The following is a 19,525-nucleotide window of genomic DNA, read 5'->3' as shown; positions in this document are numbered from 1 at the left end:
TCGAACTCTTCTAGTGCGTATTCGTTCGCAGATAGTGCTTTTGTTTCTGCATTTGTTATTAATATGTCGAAAAGGTGGTCAACAGCGACAATTATGAGATTCTTTGAGGTGTATCTAGAACGAGAATGCCTTTGGAACCACAAAAACGAATCATACAGAGACAGAAATTTGAGAGATGCTGCATTAATTGAAATAGTAAACAGTATGCGTGAATATGTACCTGGAATTGATGTAGCTACAACAAACTTAAAAATTCGAAGCATTCGAAATGCTTACATGAATGAACATAAAAAAAGTACTGAAATCACTCAAGAGTGGTGCGTCTACAGACGGTATTTATAAACCCAGCCTTGCTTGGTTTGAAGCTGCAGACCGGTTCTTAAAACATGTAGTCGAGACAAGAGAGACGAGAAACACTTTGGTAAGTAATATTTTACATTTATTATGTTTCCAAAACATCTTATTTAGTAATATGTACAGCCGTTTAATCAGGTGAGGCAGTTGACCTTATTTTGCAAACTGCGCAACTACGAAGAATTTGTGGCGTCCTGTGTGAACGGTAGCTCACGGCGCCACTTCAGAATGACTTGACTTGTGGCGATACTTTCGTTGCGTGTGTGAACCCAGCTTTAGGTAAATTCTGTGATGGTTCCTTTATTTCGGCCATGGTCGATTTCCTGCTCTATCGTCACCTTATCATGTCCTATTTTTGAAATGTTTTTTACTTTATTTTTATTTATTGATCAGCTTATGATGTACACCTATGAAGCATGTCCAAATACATATTTGCATCGTCAGTTTTACATTACAAAACATTACTTCTACTGAATCAAACTGCTTTGCTTAGATAACTTATAAATTTTAGCCACAATACTTCTGTAAATTTACATAATTGTTGAGCAATTGTAGATGAAGTAAGAAAAATAGATTTTATGAGGCAGGCATATTTTCAGTACATAAATGAATGGACATTTAATTGCAGTAATTTGATACCATATCATTTTATATATAATTCGTAAGACAGTCACATAGCTCATACATATTTTAGCTCCAGTTTTGCTTAAATTAATACAAAAATTTAAAAGCAATACCGGTAATACTTGTACTGAAGTTATATTTAGATACTATAATGTTGTTAAGAGGTTATCTCTTTTTACTTTTACTGTTTCTCTCTTCCTGAATACTTTTTTTATACTACGGCTGGTTACTGCTGTTATTTTCGTGTGAAAGAAATTCTGTGACTGAATATAAAGGAGTTTCTAATAGCAGCTGTTTGATCAAATGTTTAAATTTTACTTTCGATTTGACATTAGTGATACGTGTTGGTAAAAAGTTGTACAACTCTACTGTTATGTAATCAATGCTTCCCTCAGCTTGAGTTCTGTTATCTTGTGGAATTCTTAATTTCATGCATTTTTTAGTGTGGTACTTTCGTATATCCTCATTTTCGTTGAATTGGTCTTCATGATCCCAAGCAAGGAGCTGTAATTTGCACTCGTGCAAACTGTAGAAAGTTATAAACTTATATTTTACATGTTGTCTTCTTTGTTTATCTGCCTCCTTTTTTAGCAGTTGCAGGAATACAGGCTGTGTAGGTTAATTAACTTATACTTTTCTGAATAGAGGATTGCAGCTGTCTCTGTATATATTATACCTGTATGTTTCTGTCAAGTCCGATAGTATTGTAACAAATGGTACACGGATGAATAAATAAATAAATACGCCTAATATTTAGGTATCGATGGCCGAATGACTGACATGACATATAGAGAAATTTTCGCATTCGCTTACATTACTAGAGTCTTGAGAGTGGAAAGACTTTGGAATGCGCGGGAAATAAAGTTTGTTTACTTTCTTGGATAATGAGAAATTACTAATGGCTTTCCAAAACGCGTTTTTGAAGTCGTTACTTCCGAAACTCGGAATAGAAGACGATAAAGTTCTTAAGTAAGTAGCGAATTATTTATGAGTAGTTGGCATCGCAAGAAGAGTAATTCATGGCAAAAAGAAACCTGGTGTCTAACTAGAGCGACGTGGACCATCGGTTTTGAGTGATTTTCCAAAATGATCCTTACCCAAGAAACTGTTTTCGTCATGTATAAGGAAAAGCCATATAGAAACTCAGATAATCGTGAATGTTTTTTTATGTTAGTGTGTCAGTACCAAGTGAAAGGAAACTTTACGTACCCCATTCAGCAACTCATTGTAGTAGGTCATCCAAGCAAGAACGAAATAAGGTGTAACGAATGTGTGTGCCATGATGTTTTAAATGTTGATAATTGCATGGCGGATTTAGTTCGCAGACAACGGAAACTGAAAACTGAGTTCCGTGATACCGTGCTGCAGTGCTGCACGCAACTGTTATTGCCACGACACTCTTGCCGAGGAAGAATTAGATGACTTTTTTTTCCCTTGACCCTTATTTAATCAGAATTGTTTAAGTTCCTTACTGAAATAGTCCAGTCAGTGTAATTTTTTTTATAAGTATTCAGTAAATAATTTTCTTGATTTTGTGGCACCATTTATATGCTTCTATGTTTATGTAGACATTGATGTAGTGTTTTGCCCAAGAGTTAGATTTGTTCGCTGAAAGAATAATGGGCCGTTATAAGTAGCGATATTGTCTTGGTTACTAAAAGTGTATTACCAAAATCTGAGGTTTTCTTAGCAACCCCTTTCTTTCATATACCTTGTACATTGTGCTGTAAAGCAATAGGCTGCTGTAATCAATAAAATCCACTCTTTCATTTCAAACAGAAGTACAATCAAAATTAAAAACAAGAACATCATATGCTTTACAAATATTTTTGTATCTTTCAGGAAGGCTTCAGAGCTGCAGCGCATACTAGACTTGAAAATATCATCTGGAGGTGCCAAAAATTTAAAACTAAGTGAAAGCGCAAAGGCAGTGATGTGTGCTGATCTAGCAGCTGTACATTTTGGCATAACTTGTGAAAGGGTATAGTATTTCTGAGACATTTCTTCAATAGGCATGTGTTAGTACTTCTTTAGAGCATACTGATATACTCTCAGAGCTGTAACCAACTGTTCTTAATGTTCATTCTTACTTCTTCAGCACTATTGGAACATTGGTTTATTATTATTTTACTGCGAGTTGAACAATCAGATGTCAGCATTGACCTGTGATGAAATGATGATACAGTGTGTTGTAATACATGCACATATAGTTACAGAACAGAAAACTGACAACCTAATTGGTGATTCTGTATTACTTTTGGGAATGAAGATTTCAGGGTTTTGTTGAGAGATTTGTCTGTAGTGTAGCTCATGGTCTATTTGAAGCTGGTGATGCATTGATCTGTAGCTTAGTGTGAGGTCTACATGTGGTAGGATGACAGTTTAGTTGTGCATTGGTAAACCAACAAAAGTGATAGGCCTATCAGAAGAATAAATATAATTCATGTTATGGTGGGATTTTACTTAGATTTATTTAACTGTATCAGATTCAACTTTCTCTTACATTTGTTTATCTATCTATCTATGTATTTATTCATATATGTGCCATCCATGTAACTATAAGTTTTTGGACATTGATATAAGTTAAACATTTACACACACACACACACACAAGCTGGTCACCCGCTGCTTCAATCGCGTACACTGTATGTCCTGCAGAATTTTTTGTTTGTTTTTAATCGATTTTATATTGTTCACAAATTTCAACACCTTCTAAGCTTGTAGTGCTAACTAAAGCCAAATAAGCATGGTCTTTTCTGAATGTGCTTCTGACCATAAAGCTGTTCTGGTAGCTGTGGCCCAAAGTTTTTATTAATCATGTCTTTTGCGTTCTTGTGGAGATATTTCCATAGTAACTTTCATCCCCTAACGACTGTTTCTTTATATCTAACTGAGAAGTGAAATACCAATTTTCATAAATTTACCTTTAATTTTTCTATAATTTAACAAAATATTTTCTTAAAAATTTTCATCCCCTATTCCATTCCCTCTTGGGCTGAATTTTCAGAAACAAAGAAACATGTATTCTTTTTTTAATTTCTGACTGAGAAGTCAAATACCAACTGTCATAGATGTAGCCTTAAAAATCCTTTAGCACTTTTTATTTTTGAAAAAAAATTCACCCTTTTTTTTTACCCCTTAGTGGTTGAATTTCCAAAAAGGCTGAAACACGTATGTTTCATTTTGTGACTTAGAAACCAAATACCAGTTTGCGTAGTTCTAGCTTGAAAATGCCCTTAATATTGACATACTTTCAAAAAACCTTTCATTCCGTATTTCACCCCCTTAGGAGCAGAATTTCGTCCAATCTCTTCAATGATGGCTACAGTATAAGGTCCACACACTCTCCAAACTTCAAGTTTCTTTCCATAGCGGGGGGCCTCACAATGTGGAAGAACTCATCCAACTGCAGGGAAGACGTACTACTAAAGGCATGATAATGAACATCGTGAGATAAAGATTTTCATTGTTTTTGTTTTCAAAATGTACACTTACAAAAGAGCCTGCTTTGTTTTGTAATGATTTTTTGTAACGAAACAAATTAATTCTTGTTTTCAGAAGGAATTATGTTTATTTCATTAATAAGGTATTACAAACTTCAATGGGTGTGCTATAAGAAATCATTGTTGTAAACTCTATGATATTCCAAACTTTTGTTGAGGTGTATATACACACACACACACACACACACACACACACACACACACACACACGAGCGAAAGAAACTGGTACATCTGCCTAATATTGTATAGGGCCCCGGCGAGAACGTAGAAGTGCTGCAACATGACGTGACATGGACTCAACTAATGTCTGCAGTAGTGCTGGAGGGAATTGACACCATGAATCCTGCAGGGCTGGCCGTAAATCTGTTAGAGTACAAGTGCGTGGAGATCTCTTCTGAACAGCATGTTGCAATGCTTCCCAGATGTGCTCAATAAGGTTCATGTCTGGGGAGTTTGGTCGCCAGCAGGAATGTTTAAACTCACGAGAGCCACTTGTAGCAATTCTGGGCATGTGGGGTGTCACATTTTCTGCTGGAATTGCCCAAGTCTGTTGGAATGTACAATGGACATGAGTGGCTGCAGGTGATCAGACAGGATGCTGACACCTGTCAAAGTCATATTTAGATGTATCGGAGGTCCCATAACTCTACAACTGCACATGCTCCACACCATTACAGAGTCTCCACCAGCTTTAACAGTCCCCTGCTGACATGCAGGGTCCATGGATTCATGAGGTTGTCTCCATACCCGTACACATTCATCTGCTCGATACAATTTGACAAGAGACTTGTCTGACCAGGCAACATGTTTCCAATCATAAACAGTCCAATGTTAGTGTTTAGAGGCCCAGGCGAGGTGTAAAGCTTTGTGTCATGCAGTCATCAAGGGTACATGAGTGTGCCTTTGGCTCTGAAAGCCCATATTGATGATGATCCGTTGAATGGTTTGCACGCTGACACTTGTTGATGGTCCAGCATTGAAATCTGCAGCAATTTATGGAAGGGCTGCACTTCTGTCATGTTGAACGATTCTCTTCAGTAGTCATGGACCCATTCTTGCAGGTTCTTTCTCTGGCCTCAGTGAGGTCAGAGATTTGATGTTTTACTGGATTCCTGATATTTATGGTACACTCATGAAATGGACATAAAGGAAAATCCCCACTTCGTCACTACCTAGGAGATGCTGTGTCCCAGCACTTGTTCACCGACTATAACACCACATTCAAACTTACTTAAATCTTGATAACCTACCATTGTAGCAGCAGTAACCGATCTAACAACTACACCAGACACTTGGCATCTTATACAGGCTGAGGCATTTAAAACTGTTTGTAGGAATATTTGTCGAAATAAACATCAGGTCAAAAAAAGTGGTAATAAACATTGTTCATCTCGAAGAGGGACATTCATTAACATGATGCTCGGCCCCTCTGCAGCACCCCTGGAAGTGGGAGGGGAGGTGACTTTGAAATCTTAAATAGGATCACCTATTTTTTCTTGAAGATTTGGATTCTCTGTGAAAAAACTTTTGTAGGAAACATTTCTTTTGTTTCATTATAGGTGGCACTGTAATCAGCAGACATGGAAGTGAAGTGACAGTTGTTGCAAAATGGTACAATCTCAAATGAATACACATCCGATAAAGACATTTGAAGTACTTTTTTGATATTTTTGATGATGCTATCATGTGACACCTCCCACAGTCAAATGAAGCACAGACCATGATCATTTGCTCAGTCCACAGTCAGACTGTGAATGTTACTTCAATGATTCAGACTGTACACATCTCGTCAGAAATTTTGACGAAACTCTTCAAAGGTATGCTACTCTGTTCTTCGATAGGAATGATCTGTCTGTAACTTCATTTCGCTGTATTTCCCACCTGTTTCCTGAAATGATAAGTGCTAAACCTAGAGAAAGAGTCTGACCACAGCCTGTGGCAAACGAAAATAACACATTGAATGTTTTAGCTGCGGTTGCTGCAAATCCTCACATTAGTTCTCGGCAAAAATGCATACCGCATGCACACAAATTGCATCCATTTCATTTATCACTGCAACAAGCACTGCATGGTGACAATTTTCACAGACACTATAATTTCTGCAACTGTATACAGGAACAACAGGAAGTCATTGATAATATCATTTCACAGATACTTTTCTCCAGTGAAACAAATTTTATGAATTGTGGTCAAGTGAATCGACATAATATGCATTATTGGTCAGTTGAGAATCCCCATTGGATAAGGGAAGTTGAACATGAATGCCTGTGGGGTGTTTGGTATTTCAGGTATGCAGGTAATTGGCCCTTACTTCATAGGAGGTTATGTCACTGGTCAAATGTATAGTGGCATCGTGGATAATGTTTTTCATATACTAATGGATGATGTTCCACTCTAAAGAAGACTGGATATGTGGTTTCAGCATGATGGATGCCCAGTACATTAATCGTGACTAGCTCAAGAAGTTTTGAATCGAAACTATCCGGTTTGAAGGATTGGACGAGGAGAGGAGGTGGTCCTCAAATGTGGCCCACACGAGAGTTTACGTGGATGTATGGCAACGAATTTGCAATGATGTGGAAATGTTAGTGCAGAGACACTAATCTGTGTCGTATTATCATTCAGACACAGAGTTGCAATGTGGATTACAAACAACTGACAGCATTTCCAACATTTGCTGCAGTGAAACACTTTTGAGAGACAAGGGGACTCACAGTAATCAAGCACCCTTGCATAGTGAGAGGCAAGGGGACTCCCAAAATCAAGCACGCTGAAGGGAACATGTTGCTACTGCGTCCACGTCATCGTTCTTGGGTAATGCTAAATGTTGTCTAAGAATGCATTGCAGAAGGGTAATGGTGTCATATGATAGCATTTTCCCAAATATCAAATAATGTACTTTGATTTTCCTAACCGGATGTGTATTTTTGTGAGATATTACTGTTTTGCAACAATTGTCATCCCATATTAATGTGTATCAGTTACAGCACCTTCTATCATGAAACTAAAGAAATGTTTCATATAAAAGTTACATGTTTTTTCACAGAGATAATTTGCAATGAAAATAGGGGTTTCTATTTAAGATTTTAAAGTCACCCACCTCCGTGGTGGTGCAGGGGGATCGAGCGTTATGTTAATGGATGTCCCTCTTCAAGGTGAACAACATTTGTTATCACTTCTTTTAATCCAATGTGTATTTTGCCAAATATTCTAACAAACAGTTTTAAATGCTTCATCCTATATAGGCGTTGCCAATCGCAGTGCTACATTGTCTGTCTGTTTACATATATCTGTATTTGAATACGCATACCTGTACCAGTTTCTTTGGCACTTCAGTGTGCTATATTGTATATTTTTATGTGCTGTACTTGTTTTTATCAGAAATTATGTATTTTACATTTTTGACTAAAAGTTAAATAATGTGTGTTTGAGAATGATGTATTGATTAGCAAATAGAGTAAGTGAGTAAATAAAATTGTTAATGTGAACAATTACATTCTTAAAAAAATGTGGATCACCTTGTATAAGAGATGTGTTATTGAATGATGCAATATGTGCTTTTTGATCTGTTACATTGTCTCCGTGATGTTCTGCCTTCAGGGACTCATAACTCTTTTGTGAGTATGCACATGGGGAGCATGGGCCCCCTAGCCATTGCAGTACTTCTTCCTTTCCTGTGCTGCAGTTTTTCTCCAGCGTATCTTTTTTGTGACTTATTCTCTAGAACAGATTCCTTACTGACAACATAGCTCACCAATCGGATGTTGATTCTCACCCACTTTGTTCTCTTCTTTTACATCACATACTTCTGTTAACTTATTTCAGTCCCCCCCATCTGGCTTGGAATTTCACTTTTCCCCAAATTTCTATAAATTTTGCAGGCCATGTGGGGAAGTTTGCCCGATACCCAATATGGTAGCCAGTCCATATTTGGGAGGGGGTGGGGGGTGCTAGTGAGATACCCATACCCATATGGTAGTAGGCCCCTCACCATGCAGAGATTGCACTATTAATGCTTGAACTGTCATCTCCCCATGGACGCTAAGGATTCAGAGCCTTTCCATAAGGGCATTTGGACCCTGGACCCTTGGACCCTGGCTATCACATCAGATGGTCTTTGCTCTGGCTGTGTAGCACCCAGAGTCCTCATAGGTGGCTTCGTGGTGGATATTTGGTACCATGAAGTGACCAAAGTTATCAGACTGTGGCTGTGAGGTCCCGAAAGGGCTCTTCAGGCAGACAGCAATTTGCTCCCAATCACAATGACCCGCGCAGTTATTCCCCCCAGTTCCTGGTTTGCAACCAAACAGATTGCATGTTCTTTTTCTCTACTAAACCAATGGTGTTTTTTTTTTTTTTTGTGAAGAATATTGGAAACACGCAAACTCTTCCCTTTCTTCCCTGCTCATCTTAATTAGGATGGCATATTGTATCCACTCCTGGTTGTTACTCTCTTGCAAATTAGTTGGTGGTGTACATGTTACCATCACACTTCAATATCCCCCCCCCCCCCCCCCCCCCCCCCCCCCCCCCCCCCAGGGGATCCACAACTCTTTTGTGGATACATGCGTAGCGAGCACGGGACCCCGAGCTAATGCGGCCTTCCTTCCTTTCCGGGTTGCATACCTTTCCTTTCCGCATCCTTCCCCATCCCCATCCCCATCTTCACCCCCCCCCCCCCCCCCTCCCTCTCACCTCCGCCTCTTTCCTTCTCTTTCTCCCCCTCTGGGAGTATGTTTTGTGCCTACGTCTGGAGACGGACGCTCGGAACTGTAACACATTCTTTGCTTTCTCCGCTTGCAAGTCTTCGTCCTTCCTTTGTCATTCTCTTTTCCTTACCTCTTCTCTTTGCCCTTTTCTCCGCTGTGGCATTTGAGACCTCTCTTCCTTCCTTTCCCTTTGTTTTTTTCCTTTCTCTTTTTTCCTCCCTGTGAGTGTCTGAATGCCGACCCACGCATTTCCATGCGTAGCCGGTGACAGGGTACCGCGTAATTCCCCGCCCCGGGTAGACAGGTAGGACACATACGTACCCTGTGGTAACGGCCAGGCCCAGGGAGGGGTGATTACCCGACCTGATATCTTCCGAAAGTGCCGATTGGTCCCTCCGTCCGTTTGTCGGGAGGTGTGACCTGAGGTGTGAACAATCACCTAAGGCGGGAGTGCCCTCAGAGAGGGCCCCCACAAGGGAGGAGCGCGCCATCGGAGACGCCGGTAATCATGGGGGATACTTTCGCAATGGTTTCCTCTTCTTCTACTATGTCTGCTCACAAGCGTAAGTTCAATGAGTCTCAGCCACAGACAGTCCTTCCATCATTGCCACAGTTCCTTGTTGTTTCTCGGTCTGACGAAGGTCACGACTTCTCCACGGTCAACCCTTTCATTATTCAGAAAGGTGTCTACGCAATTGCAGGTCCTGTAAAAGTCTTGTTCCAGATTACGAAATGGTACCTTGTTGTTAGAAATAGTCAGTGCCCTCCAGGCACAAGAATTGCTGCGTTCTTCACTGCTACACACCTCCCCTGTCCGTGTGGAACCGCACTGTACTTTAAATTCATCACGTGGGGTCGTTTATACACGCTCCCTCGACAGATTGTCCGACGAGGAAATTCAACACTACCTGTCTGACCAGGGCGTAACGGCTGTTCATAGAGTCATGAAAAGGGTTGACACGAACATCATTCCTATACGTACTGTCTCCTTGACATTTGACAAAGTTCAACTCCCATCGAAAATCAAAGCAGGCTATGAGATAATTTCCGTTCACCCTTACATCCCAAACCCTTGCTATCGGTGTCAGCGGTTCAATCACACCAGCCAGTCCTGTTCCAATCCGGCCAAATGTGTTCGTGTGGCAAGGATGCCCATTAGGGTGCTTGTCCACCTCCATCCCCTCGTTGCATCAACTGTATGGGTGACCACGCTGCTTCCTCTGGAGATTGCCCCATTTTTAAGGACGAAAAGCTCATTCAGGAAATCAGAGTGAAGGAAAAGGTGTCGACCTTTGCTGCTCGAAAATTATTCGCCAGTCGACAGCCCACCGTGCCTCAGACAGGAGAATACAGCACTGTCCTTGCCTCTCCTCGGCCAACGAAGGAGGCGGCCACACAGACTTGTGACCTCACCTTTAGTGCCACGGTCGTCAGATCAGCCAGCGCAAAGATCGCCCGTCCAACCTCCCCACTTTCGCCTGCCCCTCTCTGTGGCTCACCCTTCATTGGGTTCTGCTAAATCTCTAGCCCAAAAGTCAGACAGCAAGACTTCGAAAAAAGAGAATACTCATGAAGATTTTTTACGTGCCCCAACTTCACAACCATCCGTTCCTCCTTCATCTAAACATCATGTTTCCAAGAAGGCTAATAAGAAACCCACTTCATCTCCTTCTCCGCCAAGGCGTGTCTCATCTACAGCACCACCTGGCGGTAATCGCCCTCGGCAGTCTTCTGTGTCGCCGAGGCGCACTGCTGGCAGCCGATCAACCGGCCGATCGCTGGTGGCAGGAGCTGCTCCTGAACAACCTATGGATCAGGATCTTCTGCCTTCGGCTGAATGCCATTCCATGCTGTCAGTCGCAAGCTTTGAGCAGTCGTTGAGTTGACGACAACCTTGGTCACATTCCTCCATTTTCTGTTCACCCTATGTCCATTACCCACTGGAATGTCTGCGGCATTCGAGCCAATCGGGGTGAATTGTCGATCCTCTTACGATCCTACTCGCCGGTCATCTTCTGTCTTCAGGAAACAAAGCTGCGTCCCCATGACCGCTTTGTTCACCCCCCTTTTCGGTCCGTCTGATTTGATCTCCCCTCTGTTGAAGGCACTCCAGCACATGGAGGACTCACAATTCTTCTCCATGATACTCTCCATTATCACCCAATCCCCTTAAACAATTCCTTCCAAGCTGTCGCTGTCCGTCTTTCCCTTTCTGGATATACCTTTTCTCTTTGTACTGTATATATTCCATTGTCCACACCAATGACACGAGCTGATCTCCTTCATCTTCTTGGTCAGCTTCCACCCCCCTATTTGCTGGTTGGGGACTTCAATGCCCACCACCCGCTTTGGGGATCTCCACATCCTTGTCCACATGGCTCACTATTCCTTGGCATCTTTCACCAAGTGGATCTAGTTTGCCTCAACACTGGGGACCCTACATTTTTGTCTGCCTCCACGACAAATTTCTCTCATTTGGACCTTTCAGTCGGTACTGTTCCGCTAGCTCGGCGCTTCGAATGGTTCGCCCTTGATGATACACACTCGAGTGACCACTTTCCATGTGTCCTTAGACTGCAGCCTCAACTGCCATATATGCGCCCGCGACGCTGGAAGTTTGCCCATGCCGATTGGACACTTTTTTCGTCTCTAAAGACATTCGATGAGTGTCACTTTCCTAGCGTCGACGATGAGGTCACACATATTACAGACGTTATTCTTACAGCTGTGGAACGTTCAATACGACGCACCTCCGAATTGCCCCGGCGCCCCCCAGTTCCTTGGTGGAACGAGGCATGCCGTGACGCAATATGTGAGCGGTGACGTGCTCTTCGCGTTTTCCACCACCATCCTACTTTAGCCAGCTGTATCCGCTATAAGCAGCTCCGTGCGCGATGCCGTCGCGTCATCCGCGATAGCAAGAAGGCAAGCTGGCAATTCTTTATTAGCTCCTTTAACACCTTCACTCCCTCCTCGGAAGTTTGGAGTCGGCTTCGACGGTTCTCAGGCGCGCCTAGTTTCTCCCCGGTCTCTGGGCTCACTGTCGCGCATGATACCTTAGTGGACCCCGTCGCAATTTCTAACTCATTGGGTCAGCACTTTGCTGAGGTCTCGAGCTCTTCAAATTACCCGCCAGCGTTTCTCCCGAAGAAACGTGCAGCGGAAGTGCGACATCTTGCTTTCTCCTCTCAAAATCACGAACGCTACAATGCTGTTTTCTCCATGCGGGAACTCCAACATGCCCTTTCTTCTTCTCGCTCCTCCGCCCCAGGATCGGATGGTATCCATGTCCAAATGTTGATGCATTTATCAACCCATAGTCTGCGTTACCTCCTTCGCCTTTATAATCGAATTTGGACCGACAGTACTTTTCCCAGACGATGGCGGGAAGCTATCGTCGTTCCCATTCCGAAACCTGGAAAGGTCAAACATCTCCCCTCTAGCTATCGCCCCATTTCTCTTACGAGTAGTGTCTGTAAGATTTTGGAGCACATGGTGAATTACCGTTTAGCTTGGTGGCTGGAATCACGCGATCTTTTAACACCTGCCCAATGCGGATTCCGAAAGCATCGCTCTGCAGTTGACCATCTTGTTGCTCTCTCCACTTATATCATGAACAATTTTCTCCGGAAACGCCAAACGGTAGCAATATTTTTTGATCTGGAGAGAGCATACGATACCTGTTGGAGGACAGGCATCCTCCACACACTGTTCTCTTGGGGCTTTCGAGGCCGGCTGCCCCTTTTTCTTCGCGAATTTATGGCAGAGCGAACATTTAGGGTGCGGGTGAACACTACTCTCTCCCGTACTTTCTCTCAAGAAAACGGGGTACCCCAGGGCTCCGTGCTGAGTGTTGTCCTGTTTGCCATCGCTATAAATCCAATTATGGATTGTCTCCTTCCTGACGTCTCGGGCTCCCTCTTTGTGGACGATTTTGCGATCTACTACAGCTCTCAACGGACCAGCCTTCTTGAACGACGTCTTCAAGGATGTCTCGATCGCCTCCACTCTTGGAGCCTCGAAACCGGCTTCCGTTTTTCTCCCAGTAAGACCGTTTGTATTAATTTTTGGCGACGTAAGGAGTTTAATCCGCCCTCCTTACATCTAGGTCCTGTCAACCTTCCGTTTTCAGACGTCACTAAATTCTTGGGTCTTATGTTTGACAGAAAACTGTGCTGGTCCTCCCACGTTTCCTATCTTTCGGCTCGCTGTCTGCGAACGCTCAACACCCTCCGTGTCCTGAATGGTACCTCCTGGGGAGCGGACCGAGTGGTCCTTCTCCGCCTCTATCGCGCCTTAGTGCGCTCGAAATTGGACTATGGAAGCATAGTCTACTCCTCTGCTCGGCCGTCTATTCTTCGGCGTCTTGACTCTATCCACCACCGTGGATTACGTTTAGCGTCTGGAGCTTTTTACACTAGCCCTGTGGAAAGCCTTTATGCTGAGACTGCTGAACCTCCGCTGTCCAATCGGCGAGCGGTCCTTCTGAGCCGTTATGCTAGCCATCTGTCTTCCATGCCTGCTAATCCAGCCCATGACCCTTTTTTCGACGCCTCCTTTGATGTAGGGTATGCAGGCCGCTCCTCCTCCCTACTACCCCCGGGAGTCCGCTTCCGTCAACTGCTCCATTCTCTTTCCTTCCGCTTTCCTAAAACCTTCTTGACAACTTGGGGTACAGCACCGCCCTGGCTCCGTCCCCGGATCTGTCTGCTCCGTGATCTTTGTCAATTTCCCAAGGATGGTGCACCTTCACTTGTTTATCGTCGGGCATTTGCTGCTCTATGTGCACAACTGACGGACGCCACCTTTATTTACACCGACGGCTCGAAAACATCGTTGGGTGTAGGGAGTGCCTATATTGTTGGCGACGCCCCAAATCACTTTCGGCTTCCCGACCAGTGTTCGGTTTATACTGCGGAGCTTTTCGCTGTTCTCCAGGCTGTCCACTACATCCGCCGCCATCAGCGGATACAGTACGTAATCTGCTCAGATTCTCTCAGCTCTCTCCTCAGTCTCAAAGCTCTTTACCCTGTGCACCCTCTGGTCCACCGGATTCAGGACTGTCTGCGCTTGCTCCACCTGGGGGCGTCTCGGTGGCGTTCCTCTGGCTCCCGGGACACGCTGGTATCTGTGGGAATGAGGCGGCTGATATAGCAGCCAAGGCTGCAGTTTCTCTTCCTCGGCCAGCTATTCAGTCGCTTCCCTTCACCGATCTACGGAGCGATTTATGTCGCAAAGTTGCTCATTTATGGCATGCGCATTGGTCAACACTTCCCCGCAATAAATTGCGGGAAGTGAAAGCCCTTCCTTGCGCTTGGACCTCTTCCTCCCGAACGCGTCGTCGGGAGGAGGTAATTTTAGCTAGACTCCGGATAGGGCACTGTCTTTTTAGCCATCGACATATTTTAAGCGGCGATCCTCCCCCACTCTGTCCCCACTGCTCTCAGCTGTGGACGGTCAGACACCTTTTAATTGAATGCCCCTATTTTAATCCGTTACGCTCCCGTCTACAGCTATCGCCTGATCTATCGTTGATTTTAGCAGATGACACGCGCTCAGCCGACCGCGTTCTCCAGTTTATTAGTGACAGTGAAATGACGTCAGTCATTTGAAGTTTTATCGGGGGACCATCAAGCCCTCTCTGTAGTGGACTTTTAAGCCTTGTTTCTGCTTTTAGTGTCTCCAATTCTTTGAGTTTGGTTCCCATTTTTGCTGTTTTCCATTTTCGGCTTTTATTATTTCCTCAGTCACGGACCGGGCGCTAATGACCATAGCAGTTTTGCGCCCTAAAACCACAAAAAAAAAAAAAAAAAAAAAAAAAAAACATATTACAGACGTTATTCTTACAGCTGTGGAACGTTCAATACGACGCACCTCCGAATTGCCCCGGCGCCCCCCAGTTCCTTGGTGGAACGAGGCATGCCGTGACGCAATACGTGAGCGGTGACGTGCTCTTCGCGTTTTCCGCCACCATCCTACTTTAGCCAGCTGTATCTGCTATAAGCAGTTCCGTGCGCGATGCCGTCACATCATCCGCGATAGTAAGAAGGCAAGCTGGAAATTCTTTACTAGCTCATTTAACACCTTCACTCCCTCCTCGGAAGTTTGGAGTCGGCTTCGACGGTTCTCAGGCGCGCCTAGTTTCTCCCCGGTCTCTGGGCTCACTGTCGCGCATGATACATTAGTGGACCCCGTCGCAATTTCTAACTCATTGGGTCAACACTTTCCTGAGATTTCGAGCTCTTCAAATTACCCGCCAGTGTTTCTCCTGAAGAAACGTGCAGCGGAAGTGCAACCTCTTGCTTTCTCCTCTCAAAATCACGAAAGCTATAATACTGTTTTCTCCATGCGGGAACTCCAACATGCACTCTCTTCTTCTCGCTCCTCCGCCCCAGGACCGGATGGTACCCACATCCAAATGTTGCTGCATTTATCAACCCATAGTATGCGTTACCTCCTTCGCCTTTATAATCGAATTTGGACCAACAGTACTTTTCCCAGACGATGGCGGGAAGCTATCGTCGTTCCTGTTCCGAAACCTGGAAAGGACAAACATCTCCCCACTAGCTATCGCCCCATTTCTCTCACGAGTAGTGTCTGTAAGGTTTTGGAGCGTATGATGAATTGCCGTTTAGCTTGGTGGCTGGAGTCCCGCAGTCTTTTAACACCTGCCCAATGTGGTTTCCGAAAGCATCGCTCTGCAGTTGACCATCTTGTTGCTCTCTCCACTTATATCATGAACAATTTTCTCCGGAAACGCCAAACGGTAGCAATATTTTTTGATCTGGAGAGAGCATACGATACCTGTTGGAGGACAGGCATCCTCCGCACACTGTTCTCTTGGGGCTTTCGAGGTCGGCTGCCCCTTTTTCTTCGCGAATTTATGGCAGAGCACACATTTAGAGTGCGGGTGAACACTACTCTCTCCCGTACTTTCTCCCAAGAAAACGGGGTACCCCAGGGCTCCGTGTTAAGTGTTGTACTGTTTGCCATTGCCATCAATCCAATTATGGATTGTCTCCTTCCTGATGTCTCGGGCTCCCTCTTTGTGGCCGATTTTGTGATCTACCACAGCTCTCAACGGGCCAGCCTTCTTGAACGATGTCTTCAAGGATGTCTCGATCGCCTCCACTCTTGGAGCATTGAAACCGGCTTCCGTTTTTCTCCCAGTAAGATCGTTTGTGTTAATTTTTGGCGACGTAAGGTGTTTCTTCCATCCTCCTTACATCTAGGACCTGTCAACCTTCCGTTTTCGGATGTCGCTAAATTCTTGGGTCTTATGTTTGACAGAAAACTATGCTGGTCCTCCCACGTTTCCTATCTTTCGGCTCGCTGTCTGCGATCCCTCAACACCCTCCGTGTCCTGAATGGTACCTCCTGGGGAGCAGACCGAGTGGTCCTTCTTCGCCTCTATCGCGCCTTAGTGCGCTCGAAATTGGACTATGGAAGCATAGTTTACTACTCTGCTCGGCCGTCTATTCTTCGGCGTATCGACTCTATCCACCACCGTGGATTACGTTTAGTGTCTGGAGCTTTATACGCTAGCCCTGTGGAAAGCCTTTATGCTGAGACTGCTGAACCTCTGCTGTCCAATCGGCGAACTGTCCTTCTGAGTCGTTATGCTAGCCATCTGTCTTCCATGCCTGCTAATCCGGCCCATGACATTTTTTTTGACGCCTCCTCTGATGTAGGGTATGCAGGCCGCCCTTCCTCCCTACTACCACCGGGAGTCCGCTTCCGTCAACTGCTCCATTCTCTTTCCTTCCGCTTTCCTAAAACCTTCTTGACAACTTGGGGTACAGCACCCCCTTGGCTCTGTCCCCGGATCTGCCTGCTCCGTAACATTTGTCAATTTGCCAAGGATGGTACCCCTTCACTTGTTTATCGTCGGGCATTTGCTGCTGTATGTGCACAAATGAAGGAAGCCAAATTTATTTTCACTGATGGCTCGAAAACATCGTTAGCTGTAGGGACTACCTATATTTTTGGCGACACCACAAATCAATTTCGGCTTCCCGGCCAGTGTTTGGTTTATACTGCGGAGCTTTACGCTGTTCTCTAGGCTGTCCACTACATCCGCCGCCATCAGCGGGTACAGTATGTTATCTGCTCAGATTCTCTCAGCTCTCTCCTCAGTCTCCAAGCTCTCTACCCTGTCCACCCTCTGGTCCACCGGATTCAGGACTGTCTGCGCTTGCTCCATTTGGGGGGCGTCTCGGTGGCGTTCCTCTGGCTCCCAGGACACATTGGTATCTGTGGAAATGAGGCGGCCGATATAGCGGCCAAGGCAGCAGTCTCTCTTCTTCGGCCAACTGTTCGCATGATTCCCTTCGCCGATCTACGGAGTGTTTTATGTCGTCGTGTTGTTCTTTTATGGCACGCACATTGGTCGACACTTCCCCATAATAAATTGCGGCACGTGAAAGCTCTTCCCTGTGCTTGGACCTCTTCCTCCCGAACGCGTCGTCGGGAGGAGGTAATTTTAACTAGACTCCGGATAGGGCACTGTCTTTTTAGCCATTGACATCTTTTAAGCGGCGATCTTCCCCCACTCTGTCCCCACTGCTCTCAGCTGTGGATGGTAAGTCACCTTTTAATTGAGTGTCCCTATTTTACTCCGTTATGCGCCTGTCTACAGCTGACACCTGATATATCGTCCATTTTAGCAGGTGACACGCGCTCGGCCGATCGCGTTCTCGAGTTTATTAGTGCCAGTGAGATGATGTCACTCATTTGAAGCTCTTTTTGGGGACAACCAACCCCTTTCTGTAGTGTATTTTTAAGCTTTCCTTCTGCTTTTAGTTTCTCCAATTTTTTGAATTTCATTCCCATTGCTGCTGGTTTCCATTTTCGTTCTTTACCGTTTCCTAAGTCACAGTCCAATGGCCATAGAAGTTTTGCACCCCTTGTATGTCATTTATGCTATGGACCACCAGACAAGAAGGTAGATACTGGTGTATTAGCTTCTAGAAAAGGAAGCTACGTGATGATGTGTTTCTCACACCCTAGCGATGTTTTAAATTCCAGCACTTGTGGCATATCTGTTCACAGGTTCACATTGTACATGTTGATCGATTTGTGGAGGTGCTGGCCATCTCAGATGAAAATCTACTTTGTGTGCTAGTCGTGTCTGTGTCAACTGCAGGAATGACCACCCTCCCCAAAGTGTGCTAACCTACTCACGGACTACAAAATCCACGAGCTGAAGGTTGCGAACTCAAAAATGTAGTTATACGCAGTACACATACTCAAAAATAGATGCCAAAATTGTTAGCACATTTATCCCATTGCGACACTAGCCTATTGATTCCATCCTCGAAGAAGCTAGTAGGCTGCTGTCGGATCCAGGCCTAGAACCAGTCACACACTTCGTCATCTCTTGCGAATCGATGTTTGTGAATAGCTTGTTTTAGAGGTCCAAGCACGTGAGTCACATGATGAAAGGTCGGGCCTGCATGGTGGATGTTCCAGTGTTTCCCACCGAAACTGCTGAAATGTCGTCTTCACCACATTGGCCGTGTGGGCAGGCATTATCATGCAGGAGGATAACGCCATTGTACAACATGCCTCAGGGTTTCAACTTGATGGCTCATCTGTAAAGTGGATTGATAATGCTGGGCATTGATGGTGGTTTCCTGTTCCAGGAACTCAATAAGCAGTGGGCCCTTGTGGTAGAAAAAGGAAGATATTGTGACCTTATCAGAATTGATGTGCACGGCCTTTGATTTCTTTGGTTGGTGAAGTTGCACGTTTCCACTGCTTGCTCTAACACTTGCTTTCCGCTTCAAATTGGTGACACCATGTTTCGTCACCTATAACAATACGCAACAGAAAGCCATATTCCTCCTCATGATAATGTTGCAGATGACTCGGACTGTACCATTAGTGTATTGCACTGGTCGGCGGCGATCAGTTGGTGGGGAACCAACTGTGCACAGATTTTTCGAAAGTTCAAGTGTTGATGCATTATGGTGTGTGGGTGCCCATGCTAATACCCAGTAACTAATGGATCTCGTCCACGGTGATTCTGCGGTTATCCAAGATTAAAGCATTCACTTCCACAGCCATTTTCGGTGTGATGACATGATGAGCTTGTCTAGGATGAACATCGTCTTCCAGTGACTTGCAACCCTCAAGGAATTGTTTGCGCCATTCCACAACACTTGAACGACTCAGACAGTACTCACCGTACACAGCCTTCATCCACCGATACATTTCATGGCCTCCAACTGCCTCCGCCGCCAAAGACCAAATCACTCCTCGTTGTTCCTGCTTACTCGACTGCATGTTCAGCAGTGGACAATAACTTGTGTGACCATCTTCTCTTCGGCGTGA

At 44.6% G+C, this 19,525-nt stretch overlaps 1 protein-coding gene across 1 annotated transcript in view; it reads left to right on the top strand.

Annotated features, from left to right (window-relative positions):
* The first annotated feature begins 1,809 nt into the window (after nucleotides 1-1,809).
* LOC126195336 (origin recognition complex subunit 6) overlaps nucleotides 1,810-19,525 on the top strand; it is a 98,212-nt gene continuing 80,496 nt past the window's right edge. The window contains exons 1-2 of the mRNA XM_049933910.1: nucleotides 1,810-1,947; nucleotides 2,821-2,959. Of these exons, the coding sequence (XP_049789867.1) occupies nucleotides 1,877-1,947; nucleotides 2,821-2,959 (210 nt within the window). The 5' untranslated portion in view covers nucleotides 1,810-1,876. The remainder of the gene's footprint in view (nucleotides 1,948-2,820; nucleotides 2,960-19,525) is intronic.

The sequence above is a fragment of the Schistocerca nitens genome, chromosome 7, assembly GCF_023898315.1.
Source record: "Schistocerca nitens isolate TAMUIC-IGC-003100 chromosome 7, iqSchNite1.1, whole genome shotgun sequence".
NCBI lineage: Eukaryota > Metazoa > Arthropoda > Insecta > Orthoptera > Acrididae > Schistocerca > Schistocerca nitens.
The sequence above is the reverse complement of the archived record's forward strand: the minus strand, read 5'-3'. Positions and strand labels throughout refer to the sequence as shown.